Source organism: Heteronotia binoei, chromosome 2, assembly GCF_032191835.1.
Source record: "Heteronotia binoei isolate CCM8104 ecotype False Entrance Well chromosome 2, APGP_CSIRO_Hbin_v1, whole genome shotgun sequence".
NCBI classification, from domain to species: Eukaryota; Metazoa; Chordata; class Lepidosauria; order Squamata; family Gekkonidae; genus Heteronotia; species Heteronotia binoei.
This window is the reverse complement of record NC_083224.1, coordinates 77,020,214-77,033,558: the sequence shown is the minus strand read 5'-3', so window position 1 is coordinate 77,033,558 and position 13,345 is coordinate 77,020,214. Positions and strand designations below refer to the sequence as shown.

Sequence of the window (13,345 nt, the reverse complement as noted above, 5' to 3'; positions counted from 1 at the left end):
TATATTTTATAGTCATTATTAAGTAGTGAAATTGGTCTGTAATTTTTTACATTTGTGTTGTCTCTGTCTTCTTTCAGTATCAACAAAATTACTGCTTCCTTCCATGTGTTTGGTATTTTCCCATCAATCCTTATGATATTCATCAATTTCTGAAATTTTGGTACTAATGTCTCTGCTAGGACTTTATAAAATTTTGTTGTAAACCATCTGGACCCGGTGCCTTTCCCAATTTCATTGAATTTATTGCTGCTTCAATTTCTGTTTTTTCAATTGGTTCATTTAAAACCTTTTGCATATTTTCTGTCAAGGGATTTACCTGAATTTTCTGTAAATATGCATCTATTTTTCTTTTCTCCACTTTTTGGCCTTGAAATAACTTAGTATAATACTTATAGAATTCTCTTTTAATTCCTGCTTGGTCTACAATTTCTTTACCTCCTGATACAATTTTAATAATACATTTGTTCTCCCTTTTCTTTTTCATTTGCCAAGCCAAGTATTTTCCAGGCTTATTTGCTCCTTCAAAAGATTTCTGCTGCAGTCTTTTAAGATTCCATTCAACCTCTTTGTTTAACAAATATCTCAGTTGATTCTGTAATATTGTAATCTCCCTTATAAATTTCCTTTTTCCCGGTTTCTTTTTGAGTTCCTTTTCTCTCTTTGCAATCTCTTTTTGTATGTCCTGCATTTGTTTCTCTTTTGCTCTTTTGTCTTTATTGTTCATTGTAATTAAAATACCTATTACAGCTTTATATGCATCCCACACTATCTGAAATTGAATGTCCTCATTTTCATTTATTTGAAAGAAAGCTTTAGTTTCGTTTTCTAGAGATTGACGATGCAGAAACCGCAAGTATTCCAAACATAAGTTGTTTTTCAGCTTATAACTTTGTTTCTTGAATTTAAAAAGTCCTGAAATTACCCCCTTTCCTTCTTCTTAACTTTAGGATGTTGTAATTAAGTCCGAATTTCAAGCCTTATCTTATATAAAGTTTATTTTAATCGCAGAATGATAGATAAAGATCTTCTTACCTTGAAACCAAATATATCCTTCTTTACACTGTTCTTTCCAAAGATAAATTTAAGATGTTAGAATAGTCCAAAGAAAGCTTGAATCATGATGAGTTTAAGTCAATTTAATGACCACGGAGACCCTCTGTAGATGCTGAAATGCAATTCTTCACCGGGGGCTCTTCAAAGCCTAAAAGGAACCCCACTGGGACTCCTCGTCAGCCAAAGTAAACCCCCTCAAAATTTCCTTAGCATGTCTTGGCCTTTTCCCTAACTGAGAAAAGTAGGCAGCAGGCATTAAAGTTGCCTTCTCTGCCCAGAACAGAGGCTCCAGTCAGCTCCTCTTTGAGAAGTGACTCAACTCTCCATGATCCAACCCCGGAAGTCAAAATGTCTTTATTTATTTCATTCAATGTCATATCTCCAAAAAAGTGTGGAAATATGTAGACTTGCAGATTTCCACATTAATAGCTGCCTCTGACAATTTTTTTTATTTTTGGCAGCGAAAACTAATAGTACAACAGGATTAACTGGTTTAACTCTTGGTTTCGCTCTAGTGCTTTATCTAAGCACCTGCTTGCCCATTCAGAAAATTGACATTGCTTCACTTTCACATTCAAAACAAGTCTACATATTTCCACGCTTTTTTGGAGATACGACATTGAATGAAATAAATTGAGACATTTTATAATCATTTTAGCTTTATTAGACTATGTCTCTTTAAATATGGCTTCCAATTTAATGTCAACCCTTTAAATTAATAACCTCTAGAACATTCTATCATAAACAACCTCACTCAGATCTTGCAAAGAGAAGATTGTAGCTTCTTTTATGGAGTCAGTACATCTCAATACATCTTCTCCTATGTTCCTTCACTTTTTCCTAGCATTATTGTCTTTCCCTTGAGTTTTGTCTTCTCATGATGTGACCAAAGAACAATAGCATCAGTTTAGTAATTTTAGTTTCTAGGGAGAATTCAGACTTATTTGATCTAGTATTTATTTGCCTTTTTGGTGGTCCATTGTATTCACAAAACTCTGCTCCAGCACTATATTTTAAAGGAACTTTCTTCATTGTCCAAATGTCACACCCATAAATGGTAATGGAGAATACTATAGCATGAGTAATCTTAGTCTTGGTCAGCAGCAACATGTCCTTAACACTTGATGATCTTTTCTAGCTCCTCCATGGCTACCATTCCCAGTCTGAATCTCCTGATTTCTTGGTTACAGTCTACCTTATGGTTGATGATGGAGCCAATCTTTTCAATTTCTTCATCATCAGCCTTAAAATTGTATAGCCACTACTTTTGTCATCTTGATGCTCAGCTGTAATCCTACTTTGGCACTTTCTGCGTTAACCTTAATCAGTAGTCGTTTCAAGTCTCTACTGTTTTTTATCAGTAGTATGGTGTCATCTACATATCTCAAGTTGTTAATGGTCTTTCCACCAATTTTCATTCCACCTTCCTCTAAATCTAATCCAGTTTTCCTTATGATATGTTTTGCATGTACACTGAAGAGACAGAGAAATAAAATGCATTCTTGTCTGACATCTTTGCCAACTGGAAAACATTCTGTGTCTGTATATTCTGTCCTAACAATAGCCTCTTGACCAGAGTACAGGTTGTACATGAAACCAATCAGAATTTGTGGCATACCCATTTCTTTTAAAACCATCCATAGCTTTTCACAATCTACACAGCTTTGCTGTAATGTGTAAAGCACAAACTGATTTTCTTGTGAAATTATCTAGTATGCTCCAGTAACCTTGTAAATTTACAGTATAATCGCTAGTGCCTCCTTTTTTTCTGACTCTAGCTTGAACGCCTGACATTTCTCATTCCATATATAGTAAGTCTTTGCTGTAAAATTTTGAACATCACTTTCTTTGTGTTGGAAATTAATTTGATGGTCCAATAGTTGCTGCAATCTTTGACATAATGAACCTGTAATTTAGATTGGAAGTTGTTATGATCATGATGCTGACTTCAGCTGTGTTTACAAAGGCTGCTAACAAGTGACAAATGCCATGTAGGAAGTTTTTGTTGGATATGCAACATCATTATTTTATTTCTACACTGAATATTCATTCCTAATAAACAGCCTGCAATGCTAAAATGTTTGTAATCATGTAAATGATGTGCCAATAACATTTATAACTTATCCTATAACAAGGGTCAGATGAGATTTTAAAAAAGAGCTAAGATAGATATTAAAACCCATGTATGGGAAATCACTTAGCAATGCTAGAATGGCATACTAGCAGCTGGTTTGTACATGCATGTGCACTACTTGATTATTCAAATATGTTGGATACCCTGACAGAGAAGCATTAGATTTAAAAGGATATGAAATCTCTATGTAACTATGGGGAAACCTCACCTACCCGATTTTTGCAGGCCAGTAAAAAATTTTGGAACAGGGTTTTGGAACAGGGCCTATAAGAAATCTGTAGTTGTAGTTCTGATGCATCTGATGACATGAGCTCTGACTCACAAAAGTTTATGCTGGAATACATTGTGTTAATCTGGCTATAAGAATTAAGACAAATAAGGAGTCCAGTAGTCACTTTAAAGACTAACAAAATGTAGTGGTGCACCTAGGTTAATAATATTAATAACTATTAAAATTATAGAATTAACCATTCAGATAATGTTTCAAAACTAAAATAATTTAGATTAACCCTTTCTGTGTTTTCTTTCTCTTTTACTATGCTTACACTTTGGAACTAACAGCAAGTATTCAAGATGAATGTAAGTCCTACTTTCTGGCTTATTTTTCTCTGAAGTAGCTGTCTGTTCGTGTCTGGAAAAAGAGCAGAAGAAATCTGCATTTACCAGTAAGCTTGTAAGGGAACTGAAGAGCCCAAAGTGGAAGCGGCTCCAGGATTAGCATTACCTGTGTGGTTTCTGGGACTGGAAACTGACATACAGACTTCAGAGCTGAAAGCTTGAGTTTCTGCAGCCTGAACTATAGAGTTTAAGCATATAACTCAGGGGTAATGTATAGTAAAATGTTCCAATTACAGTAGAAGCCTAGATGCATTTATATTGTTAAGAAAAATGGAATGTGTGACATTGGTAAGATATAAACTGTTCAGTGCCTTTTATCAGTCCTATCATATGAACTTACTAGCAGTGCCCTTTGTCACATACCCAGTCATTCTTACCTTTAGAAAAATTCTGTGAAACATGTGAGTTTGGCCAGCAACTTATTGTCCCAATGAATCTTAACTGAAGAATCATTTTGATGCATTGGAACCTGACTTCCTGTACAGATAACTTTCCTCTTTCAGAAAAGGCGACAGCACTGTGTAATATTCACTGCTCACCATTGCCATAACACACAAATACTTACTGGGTCTTGTTCCTACAGAACTTTACTTCCTCTGAAAACGAAAGCAAAAGAAAGGGAGGGGCCGTTCTCTGAGGAAACTGTTACTGATCCTTTCCCATGAAGCCCTTCCTGTTTCCTGCTTCCTGCTCAGCCTTAAAGTCACACATTTTAAAAACTGTTTGCACGTTTCTAAACCTGCAGGAGCTCTAAAACTACAGGATGACTGTGGTGGCAGGGCTTCCCCCACCAGCCAGCTGGCTGGGGGCGGGGAGAAACCTGTCAAAATGGGGGATCCCCCGCTGGGGCCTGGGGATTGGGAAGTGTCAAGCTGGCAGATTCAATAACGAGTCGTTGTTGATACAAAGAAATGACTTTATTGATACTGATACTTGAGGCTAGGCCAGCATTGAAAGACTAAAGAATAACCTGTAAATGCATTGCATATATGGGACACTTCAAAGGGATTCCTAAGGGGGGAGGATTATGCAGGGCACATTCACACATTGATGTTACCAATTCGTTCTCAGGCTTGAGTGGCCTTGATCGTAGCAGGCTCCTGACTCCCTTCTGAGAGCCAGGCCTGAGAACGCGCAGATAAGACTTTCACATCTTTCCATTTCAAAGCAAGGACACTCACTACAGGAAGGGAGGGGTAGGGAAGGTATGAGCTAGCAGCAATTGAATATACTTTGGTTCTACCCAGAATGCTCTCTGACTGAGCCAGAGTTACATACAGACTTGACATACTGCCCCCCCTAAGCCGCCTCCACAGCCCTGGTGGAATGCTTTTGTTGGAATCTTTTGATCAGGTCCGGTGCTAAGATGTCACCCTGAGCCACCCATTCATTTTCGCTGACTGGGAAGTGTTTCCATTTCACCAAATAATACCAGACCCCTTTTCAGCCAGAAAAATCAGCTGTAGCTGAACATGCACTTCAAGAAGGAGACCACGTCATCCACTTTGAAAGAACTGAAGTCCTTTCTATGGTCTCACATTATCATACTCGCCTGAACAGAGAAGCTATTGAGATTTACAAACACCAGCACAATTTTAACAGAAAGGAAGAAGGCATTTTCATCCACCAATCTTGGTACCCTACAGACTATAAATTGCAGAAAGTCTCAGAACAACCAGCAAATTCCACAGAACAATCAGCACAGTCAACAACCATCTTCCTTATCTTCAAACCCCTTCCAACCTTCCCAGCAATTAACACAGAACAATGGTCACATTCAACAGCCAGTTTCCTTATCACTACCCTTCCAGGAAGCCCCACCAAACAATGGGCACATCCACAAAACAATTGCCCTTTCATCACACCCCCTCCAGCCTAGAAATAGCAGCTCTCCAGCAGCCCTGGCCCCACTCAATGCACAGCAGCCAAGAAGGTCTGAGCGCCTGCTCCGGCTGCAACGCCACTGAGGATGTTCTCCGCAGCTGAGAACGAAACGTCTGAAAGGAAAACTTTCTCCAGTAGAACACGGCACTTGATCCCGAAAGATTCTACAAACCCTAATGATGTTACCAGCCGTGAAAACCTGAATTCTTTGATAGCGTAGGTACTGTTCTAGAACCCCGTTCACTCTCTCAGTCTGTCCGTCCGTCTGGGGGTGGTAGGCAGAGCTCAAGCCTTGCTCAATCCCTACCAAGTTACAGAACTCTCGCCAGAAGGTGGCAAAGAACTGCGGCCCGTGGTCGCTAATGACCTTGTCTGGGAATGAGTGGAGTCTAACCATGTGGTTAAAGAATAGCGTGGCCAATTTCCTTGCAGTGGGCAATTGCACGCAAGGAATAAAGTGAGCTTGTTTGGAAAAAGTATCTACCACCACCAGGATCACTGTCTTCCCATGAGAGAGGGGTAATTCCACAATGAAATCCATCGATACCACTGACCAGGGACGCTTCGCTGTTTCCAAGGGCTGGAGAAGCCCCAGAGTCCCCCCCCTTCTTTTAGCCATGATGCAGATGGGGCAAGAAGCCACGTACTCGGACACGTCCTTTTTTAGGGATGGCCACCAGAACTGCCTACTAATCAGATGCAGGGTCTTTACCGAAGTGCCCCGCTAGCTTATTTGAGTGACAGAACTGTAACACCTCTGCTTTTAAGCTTTTTGGGACGTACAGTTTTTTCCCTTTGTACCATAATCCATCTTGTCCTTTCTGCACTCCATCGGGCCGTTCCTCCCCTTCCCTTTCTGTTTCCACAGCCAACTTCTCCTTGCCCAGCCCTTCCAGCTCCCTCCTCTTTTGCAATCGGGTAGTGACCATGGCCGCTACTTGGGAGGGCAGAATAAAGAAGTCTACTACGTCCTCCCTCTGGGTCTCGTGCTGGGGAAGCCACGAGAGGGCGTCCGCCAAGAAATTTTTTGCCCCTGGGATGTATCGCAGAGTAAAATCGAATTTGGAAAAGAACCCCGCCCACCGGATTTGCTTCTCACTCAATTTTCGTTTCCCCGTGAGAGCTTCCAAGTTTTTGTGATCGGTCCAGATTTCAAATGGCACTTTTGCCCCCTCCAACCAGGACCGCCATGTTTTGAGGGCGAACATTACTGCAAATGCCTCTTTATCCCACACCGACCAATTTCTCTGCTCCCCTGAGAATTTTCTGGAGATATAGGCGCATGGTCTCAACTTCCCCCCTTCGTCTTTCTGCATGAGAATGGTGCCAACGGCTACATCGGAGGCATCGCATTGCACAATGAAGGCCCGCTGCTCATCGGGGTGGCTCAGAAACGGCTCGCTAGTGAACAGGTGTTTCAATTTGTCGAAGGCCGCTTGGCACTTCGGAGTCCAATTTAGACGGGCTCCCGGCTGCTTGGCATCGGGCCCCTTCCCTTTTGTCTTTACGAGCTCTGTCAAAGGAAGGGCGATCTGGGTGAACCCCTCTATGAAGGTCCTATAAAAATTTGCGAACCCGAGGAATGATTGGAGCTGTCTACGTGTCCTCGGGGGAGCCCATTCCAATACCGCCTGTACCTTGGCCAGGTCCATTGCCAACCCCTTTTCTGACACACGGAACCCCAAATAGTCTAGCTCAGTCTGGTGGAACTCGCATTTGGATAGCTTAGCTTAGAGCTGGTGCTCCAGCAAGGTGCTGAGCACCTCTCTCACAAGTTTCACATGGGACTGTTCGTCCTGTGAGTAAACTGGAGAGCCAGTTTGGTGTAGTGGTTAAGTGTGCGGACTCTTATCTGGGAGAACCGGGTTTTGATTCCCCACTCCTCCACTTGCACCTGCTGGCATAGCCTTGGGTCAGCCATAGCTCTGGCAGAGGTTGTCCTTGAAAGGGCAGCTGCTTTGAGAGCCCTCTCCAGCCCCACCCACCTCACAGGGTGTCTGTTGTGGGGGAGGAAGGTAAAGGAGATTGTGAGCCGCTCTGAGACTCTTCGGAGTGGAGGGCGGGATATAAATCCAATATCTTCTTCTTCATCTTCTTCTAAATAATGATGTCATCCAGGTACACCCCCCCCCCCGGTACAGAAACTTTCTGAGCACATCATTTATAAAGTTCATAAACACTCCCGGGCCCCCCCTGCAGTCCGAAGGGCATGACCAGGTACTCAAACTGTCCCATGGGCGTATTGAATGCTGTTTTCCACTCGTCTCCCTCCTTGATGCGCACTCGGAAGTACGTGTCCCTCAAGTCCAATTTGGTAAAGATCTTCCCCCCCCCCGACACAGTGCTCAACAAGTCCCGGATGAGGGGGATGGGATAGGTGTTAGAGGTGGAAATTGCGTTTATCCTGCGAAAGTCTGTGCAAAATCTAAACGAGCCATCCTTCTTCTTCCTAAACAGGACTGGGGCAGTGTGTGGAGCCGTAGCCGGTCTAATGAAATCCCTCTCCAAGTTCTGGTCTAGGAACTTACGGAGCTCCTTCTTCTCCGCCCACCCCGTAGGGTACAGTTTTGCTCGTGGTAGGGTCTCCCCTGGGATTAGTTCTATGGCGCAGTCCGTGTCCTGATGGGGGGCAGTTGGTTGGCTCCCTGCTCACTAAACATCCCCATCAGGTCCCGGTAGGCTTTCGGGACAGCGTGGACCTCCTCTACAGACAGGCACGCCCGTTCCTTGGCTACTGGAGCTCGTGGGCCCCAGGCTGGATTCCACAGGTGATTCACGCAAAGGGGGTCTATGAACCTGATGGTCTGCACTCCCCACCTAATGTGGGGCTCGTGCTTCTCTAGCCAGCCCACCCCCAGGACCACTGGGTAGTAGCAGGATGCAGCAATAACGAAAGATTCCTGGTCCCAATGCTCGATCCCCATTGGGCAGGGCTGGGTCTCTAGTTTATAGGGTTCCCCCCGCATCACTGACCCGTCCATTTGTTCAAACTGCATGGGGCAAGGTAGTGGTGCGCTCTCGAGCCCCAGTGCTTTGACTATTTGGGGGGATATCAGTTCTCGATTGCACCCCGAGTCTACTAAGGCTCAGACCTGCATGAACCTTTCCAGGTTAGTGTTCAGCAGTTTCACTGTTACAAAATACAAACGTCCCATTACTCTCACCCTCACTGGTGCCTCTTCCGGCTCGACCTGCTGGCTGGCACCCTTCAAAGCAGGTCGGTCTCGTTTCCCACTGGCTCAGCCGCCCAGGCCAGATCTCCCAGTTCCGCTGACAGCAGCACCTCCTCGTCTGGCTCCTCAGCCATGGCGACGCTGGTTTTCACCACTTCCTTAGGGTGGCTGGTCAGCTTCCTGAGGGTTGGAGCGTTGGTCTTCGCCCCCCCTTGCGGGACCTTAGGAGGAGGGGGGTTTGGGCAGCTGGAGGCCAGGTGGTTTGAATCGCCGCACCTGAAGCATTTGCGGGGCCCCGCGGCCGCTCCTCCTCCCCCGGCCGGCTTCTTTGGCTTGGGTTTGGGGGGGGCAGTTTCTGCTGGCTCTTCCCCGACTGGTGCTGGTGCTGCATCGCCACCCGCTTCATGTTGGTTTCGACTCCCCCCGCCAGTTGTATCCATCCCACTAGGGTGGTGGGCCTGGCTTGGGTAAGGGCTCGATCCAGGATGCTGGCGTTCAGGCCCTGAGTGAAGTGTTCGATCTTCATCAGCTCACTCCACCCCCAGACCTTCGCCGCGTTTGCCCGGAACTCTGCAGCATACTCCCAGATGGATCGGGACCCTTGCTGCATGTCTCGGAGAGCCGCCAGTGTGCGCGTCTCTTGGAGGGGGTCTTTGTACTAAGCCATCAGAGCCTGGAGAAAGGTTTGCACATAGTCCAGTTCGGGGCTCATGGCCTCGTACAGACTCGCGTACCATCGCTTCGCAGCCCCTCTCAGCTTCGAGCCCAAGTAGTCCACTCTGCTGAACTCGTCAGGGAAGGTATTTCCCCAGTAGTACATGTAGCTGTTCGCTTGGATAGCAAAGTAGTCCACCTCCTCCAGGTCCCCGTCAAAGGTGGCTTCCAGCTCTCTCCCTCGCCCCCCGTCCCTCGGGGCGGCAGGGCCCACCGGTCTCGGCCCCGGCCCTCTCACGTGGGGCGCTGCCGGCAGCGGGGTGATAGGAGTTTGAGGTTGTGGGGCCGGCTGGGGTCTCCTGGGTCCGCCCAATCCCAAGGCGCGGGGAAGTTGAGCAGTCATTGCTTGTATCTCGCCTCTCAGCCCCTTGATCGCCCCCTCGACCTCTTTTCGAACCATTGTTCGGAACATGCGAGCGTCCTCCTTGGACATGTCTGTAGGCAGTGGTTCTTCTTCTCCCCCCTCCGGCACACTTGGGGTCGTCCTCGGGTACTTGGACGACGATGATGCTGTCCACCTCAACCGGCTCGCGGGTGTTCGGTTTGGGGGGTTCTGGTTCGGCCATCTGCACCCTCCTCATGTGGCGAGTCATGATGGCATCCCGGCGGACCGGCGCCTCGTCCATGGTGGTGGTTGAGGTCCGCTGGTGGTATTGCCGAGGGGTGATCACCAGCTGGAATTGCGGAGGGGAGGCAGCCGCTCTCCTGGTGTCCAAGACGTGCCAGGGCACCTCTTGCTCCCCTTCCTCATAGGGAAGCTCCCCGTCTCCCGGAATCTCTTCGGCCATCTGGTTACAAAGTTGCCAGGACGGTTGAGCTTCGGATCAGGAGACTTTCACATCTTTCAATTTTAAAGCAAGGACACTCACTACAGGAAGGGAGGGGTAGGGAAGGTACGAGCTAGCAGCAATTTAATATACTTTGGTTCTACCCAGAATGCTCTCTGACTGAGCCAGAGTTACATACAGACTTGACAGGAAGCCTATATGGGACTGTAAGATAGAATGGCCCTTAAGGGGGCACCATTTTTTAATTTTGCCCCCCCCCAAAAAAAAAACATGTAGATCCAGTTCCGTGGAGTTCCCTGCTAGCTCAGTAATTGTGAGAGGTTTAACCTTCCACTGTTTGCTTGCTTGAGTCATTTCATTAAGTGTTTGCTACTCTTCAAGCACATGTGACACAGCATGCTCTGATCTTGTTCAGTGGCTTTGTGGCACAGAATACATATTTTCAAATGCATGTGCATTCACAAACAGGTGCAGCACATACTTGGCCTTCTGTGGAAGTTCCTTTGCTGCCCATGTGCTGATTACCAGTTTGGTGTAGTGGTTAAGTGTGTGGACTCTTATCTGGGAGAACTGGGTTTGATTCCCCACTCCTCCACTTGCACCTGCTGGAATGGTCTTGGGTTAGCCATAGCTCTGGCAGAAGTTGTCCTTGAAATGGCAGCTGCTGTGAGAGCCCTCTCAGCCCCACCCACCTCACAGGGTGTCTGTTGTGGGGGAGGAAGATAAAGCCGATTGTGAACCCCTCTGAGATTCGGAGTGGAGGGCAGGATATTAATCCAATATTTTCTTCTTCTGATTGGCATAGACAAGTTTATAGGTCCAGATATCAGTTTTTAGGGTGACACAATCTCAGTCATGATGACCTTGTTGTGCTTGAATTTGCTATCTTGGTTTGTCATTTTGCAGATATTACATGGCAGTGCTCTTGCACTACTGATGCATACATGCCTTCCCACTGCCACTGTCATTGCCAGAGGTCTTGTTCTGCTGATGTCTGCATGCCACTGTTGTTGCACTTGGCATGTCTTCACTGTTGCTGATGCAACTCAGCAGGTCTCAGGAAAGGGCACACAGTAGAGGAAATGGAGGCCAGCAAAGGTCAATCTTATTTTAAACTACAAATCCACTCTTGCGTCCCCAGATCTCATAATAACTAATTATAAATTGCATTCTTTCTGTGTTTGAGGTTACATAAACTTGATACTCATTTTTCATCCGGTAAAGAGGAAAAACTCTCTGAAAGCTTATTTTCAAGTCTTATATCGGTTGCCAGCTCTGGAGATTTGATGGTGGTGCTTGGGGAGGGTAAAGTTTTTTGGGAAAATGGAAGAGCTCAGCTGGATGTGATGACATACAGTCTGCCCCTCAAAGCTGCCATTTTCTTTGTGAAAGCTGATCTCTGAAACCTGGAGATCTATTGTAATTTGAAAAAAAAACCTCCAGGCTCAACCTGGAGGTTGGCAACAGCCACTCTGAATATTGTACAGTGCTACTGAAATGCTTTGAGCATGAAAGCTGCATTTCTTAAGGTGGTCATCTGAGACAAATGAAGAAACAATACGTAGTATTTTAGAAGTACTCACTGAGCCACCCCCAATCCCCCCCCCCCAATAATCTTTCTTCCAAAAGCCTTATTGCAAACTGCAGATCTTACTGTGTGCTTGTTCTCTTTACTTCTCTTGGACTATCAAGATTGGGAAAAGCCAGCCAAAGCTGCAGTTGAAAGGCTGGGGGCAGTGTCAGATTAAACCCTGTGGAGGCCCTAGGCAGTCAAAATCTGAGGGGGGGGGTTGCAAATTATCTCAGAGTAGGAGCGCCCACCCTGCTGCCTGTGCCCCCTGCTGCAGCCTGCAGGCACCTTCTCAAAAGCACCTTTGACAAAGCTATGGGGGAGAGGCAGAGAGGGGCAAACGACAGTTCTGCCAGCAGCAGCCACACCAGGCAAGTCGAGCAAAGAGTGGCTCAGTTGCTGGCTGTGTGTACAGGCTGGGAGGGCTGCAAGCAGGGGAGGAAATGGGGGGGGGGGGAACCAGCCCAGGCCCCTAAAGGTGTGGGGCCCATAGGCCAGTGCCTATTTGTCTTAATTGTTAATCTGGCCCTGGCTGGGGTGATGAAGGCAAGAGAATTTGCAAAAGGGCAGAGTTTAGTTTAGCCTTCCATCAGTTCTAGGCTTACCAGGTTACCACTTCAGAAAGGGGATCTCCCACCCTGGCCAACCCTTCCTGCCACCCTTCAACAGGAGAAAAATGGGAGGGAGAATAATTGCCATCTTACTGACACTATAATGTTACTTCTACTGCAACCTGAAGTGATGTTGTCATATCACGGGCAATGCTTATGCATTTCTGCACCTAGAAGGATACTGAACCTTCATGAGGGGAACGTGCAAGGTTTTCATTGCTTCTCAACAGTTGTATGCCTTCTGTTGTCCTTTTGACCTGATGTGGATGACCTTTTTACCTCAGTCTCAAACCACTGTGACACATTTAACCACTTACATGAAGGAGAAAAAAAGATCAGAAGGAAGTGGGGCAGAAATCCTCAGAGGAAAACTAAAAGTTCCATGTAGAATAAAGCTTTTTCTAAACACATAACAAAATTCGGTACATGTGCTAAAACAGCATAGGGTGCATCAGCTTGCAAAAGTTCCATTTAAATGGCTTTTGCAATTGGGTGCCACCCATGAATGAACTAGTGCTTATTAGACTTCACTCACACTCAGCACCCACTTGCAAAATCCATTTAAAGGGAGCATTCCCTTCAATTGGTTTTGTAAGATCCCCTCAACCCTTCCATTCTGCTGGTCTTGGGGAGCTGCTGCCAGCAGAAAGGAGGGAGAGAAGATCACAGCTCTTTCCCTGGACCTCACAAACTGAACCAGTTTGGTAAATGGGGAGGTTTGTGGTTATGTGACCTCACAATCCGGGACAAACTTCTATTTCCATGGTTCATGCCTATCCCTACCTACAACATTCTGGAGT

At 45.9% G+C, this 13,345-nt stretch overlaps 1 protein-coding gene across 26 annotated transcripts in view; it reads left to right on the top strand.

The window, feature by feature from the left end:
- NFASC (neurofascin) overlaps positions 1 to 13,345 on the top strand; it is a 351,530-nt gene that overhangs the window by 168,751 nt on the left and 169,434 nt on the right. For 25 of the 26 annotated variants that reach the window (XM_060231340.1, XM_060231335.1, XM_060231354.1 and 22 more), the window contains exon 4: positions 3,749 to 3,766. The exons of the other annotated variant lie outside the window; for it this stretch is intronic. In XM_060231340.1, the coding sequence (XP_060087323.1) occupies positions 3,749 to 3,766 (18 nt within the window). The remainder of the gene's footprint in view (positions 1 to 3,748; positions 3,767 to 13,345) is intronic. 26 annotated transcript variants of the gene reach the window in all.